At 40.1% G+C, this 3,196-nt stretch overlaps 1 protein-coding gene across 1 annotated transcript; it reads right to left on the bottom strand.

Moving 5' to 3' along the window:
- Nucleotides 1-317: 317 nt before the first annotated feature.
- Nucleotides 318-2,805, bottom strand: LOC125483469 (elongation factor 1-beta-like; the record flags this gene model as incomplete). Its single annotated transcript, XM_048598690.1, has 2 exons — nt 318-495; nt 2,666-2,805. Coding segments are annotated over 2 exons (303 nt in total), but the record flags the coding sequence as incomplete, so codon positions are not given.
- Nucleotides 2,806-3,196: the final 391 nt, after the last annotated feature.

The following is a 3,196-nucleotide window of genomic DNA, read 5'->3' on the forward strand; positions in this document are numbered from 1 at the left end:
TTTTCAGCTGGTCACAATTAGATACTCCACAATCCGAGAGACAGAACTAACTTGGCTTCATTGTCTCAGCCACTAATTTTTGAACAAATTCTACAAATTTACAACTGAGAAGCTGCTTTTGAAGTTACTACAGTTAGAGATACTTGGTGCCTCCACCATGCAGGTAGTTGTGTTTGAGGCCAAGTAATGTATCAAAGCTGAAGAAATCTGAAGCCTTTCAAATCTGTATTTTTGAATTCAAGAGTACTTGAAGACAAAAGTTACCAAAGTTTTCGTAAGACTACAGAGTAAAAAGCATCCTTGACCTTTATCTCAACTCAGGCCAGGAGGGTTTAAGCAAGTACAAACAGCTGCACTGAACCTACCTCTTCATCATCAGATCCAAAGAGATCAATGTCATTGTCGTCATCGTCATCATCCACAGCTTTTGCTGTTGTTGTATCTGCTACATTTTGTGGACCATATTTACTAAGGGGCTGCTTAACACCTGGAAGGCTAAGAATGGCTTACAGTCAGAAATGCAAATAAGTAAGCAAACATCAGTATTTAGAACTTCAGAATTGACAGGATTTCCCATTTCTGCAGCCCAGCAAATTAATGCTGAAACACATGAACAGTACAAATCTTGAAACTGCTTTTGATACAAAATCTGCTCCATTACCACCCCCATGATCTTGTCTTATCTACAACAGTAACAGGTTGGTTTTGGAGTTGCAATCATTCTGCCTCAGGTTAAATCTCAATGAAGCCTTCAGAAATGAAACTGCTTTCCGGGTCAAGGGATTGCTGCCAATTTTCTGGAATTGGAATTCTCCAACTGGAAAATGAAATTGGTATCTAACTCAAGCCTGCACTACAAACCAAGACATTTGGAAAACAATTAAATAGAAATAATCGCTACACAAAAAAGCATAATCCACATACTTTACATAGAGCTCTGATGCAATGACTGGTACATTATAATCACTGGTTTGTGGTCTCAAAGTTATGCTCTTCAAAAAGAGATAGAGTTAAGGGTGACCTACTGAGATCCTAAGTTTACACCATGGATCTAGATCAACAACTTGTGTATATTACATAACACCCACTGTCACAGCATATGGAAGGTCAAGCTGATACAGCTAATCTACTGATGGATCTCAATGGCAGCTGCCATGGCAGGGGAACTATAAACCACAAGTCTCTGCTTCAACATATACAGAGGTGCAATATTTGACTAAACAGATCAAAGTTAATTTGAGATAGTAGGAACTGCAGATGCCAGAGAGTCTGAGAATAACAAGGTGTAAAGCTGGATGAACACAGCAGGCCAAGCAGCAGAGCAGGAAGGCTGACGTTTCGGGCCTATACCCTTCTTCAGAAAATTTAAGTTCACTTTTTGTCAAATGACTTGCGAGTCTGGTATAGACTACGCAATGAAACTGCAATCATCCACATACTGCAGGTCATCCACGACGACAGTAATGAGTTTAATTTAGACATAGAAGCAGCCACATAGCATTTGATAATCAGTAATGAAGGGTTTTCCTTGAAGTGACCAAGCATTCAAATGCAAATGCATTAATAACAGTCCTTTCAAATTGTCCCAAGATAAATTCAAGGCAAACTTTGGTAATTAAGTTTTGAAGTAGACAGGGTCAGAACAGGAGAAAGCTGAGAGCACAACCACTCATTTGGACACAGATCTAACCATAGTCAGGGTGGAAGAAATGAGTGGCCTAAGGATGTGGAGGGAGTCGGAGTGCATGAAGAAATTAAGGCTGTTGGGCAATTGATCAACTTAAGCAAGCAACCAGATGGTGAGAAATAAAAACATTAAATGAAGTAAAGACCGCAGATGCTGGAAAGTTGAAACAAAAAAACAAACTGCTGGAGAAACTCAGATCTGGCAGCATCTGTAGAGAAAGCATTGAGTCTAGGGACTGTTCTGCATGTGCATCTCTGAATGATTTCTTTCCACAGATGCTGCCACACCTGTAGCATTTTGCCAACAATTCATTTTTATCTTAAATGGCATCTTCCTTGGCAGGCATCAAGACATCAATGGCAACAAATGCACAAAGAACGGGCACCTATTTGCATACTCAACATTTGGATCTTCAGCAAGCCCCATCTTCAAAAGAAGAAATTGGATATGTACTTGAAAAACTGCAAGAATTAGGAGATAAAGTGAGCCACAGGCTAGCTGAATGTTCTTTGAAAGAGCCAGCACAAGCTTAGACCAAAAGACCTCAAAAATGGTACATTATACGGTTTACGACAATTCAGTATGTTTGACTAGTGAGATGATTAACTCAAGCAAATCATACTCAGCTTGAAAGTGAACAGTGATCATGGGATCATGTGAATTATTAGTTAGAATGAGACATTTCAAGTCCACAAGACATTTAACAGACCTCGTAACAGGAACATTCACCTCCTTGCAGATCAAAGGAAATGACACCCTCAACAGTAAGCCTGCATAAATGACCAAATATACTACTGCACAACTTAAACAGCATTCCCCTGGATGATCTAACAGACATCAAGAAAACAGTCAAGTTATCAACCACACTACAGCAGTAGTATCTTCCCAATGAAATCACTGCCCAACGGTTACTAAGGCTGTTACCATAATTAGTGGGACTCAGTAAATGTCAAGCAGCTCATATCAAACATAACATACCAAGCCTTGGTGCTTTCATAGGATTGGATATGGTTGTACCAGCGAAGTGCATGGTGGAAGTCAGCTGATGGTGGAGCATCAAGAGCTTCAAACACAGCTATATCAGCTTGTGATGGAACATACCTACAACAAATTAGGAATTACTTTACAAAATCAAACAGCATTGCCACACACACAACTACTACTGCAAACAAAGTTAACTATCATGTCAAACAGCTGAAGTTAAAAGAAAACGAGAGAGATAAATAAAAAACCTCATCTGGGGTGCTTGGAATGTGAGAGCTTGGAGAAATAGGGAGTGGGCAGCTGGGATAGGAGTTGTGAGGAAAAAAAGTAGGCGACAGTCCAAGAGTGTGTTAGGAAGTGTCCCAGGGCAGGGAAGAAAAAGTAAGCAAGAGCGGTATATTTTCGGAGGGCATAGAAATAGAAAAAACACAGATGGGGGCATGACAGCCCATGGCACTGAGGTAAAATGGGGGGGGAAGAAGAGAAGCAGGAAGGAAGAAATTTACCCAGAAAAGAAAAAAAAAA

The sequence above is a fragment of the Rhincodon typus genome, chromosome 7 (genome assembly GCF_021869965.1).
Source record: "Rhincodon typus isolate 14 chromosome 7, sRhiTyp1.1, whole genome shotgun sequence".
Taxonomy (NCBI): Eukaryota; Metazoa; Chordata; class Chondrichthyes; order Orectolobiformes; family Rhincodontidae; genus Rhincodon; species Rhincodon typus.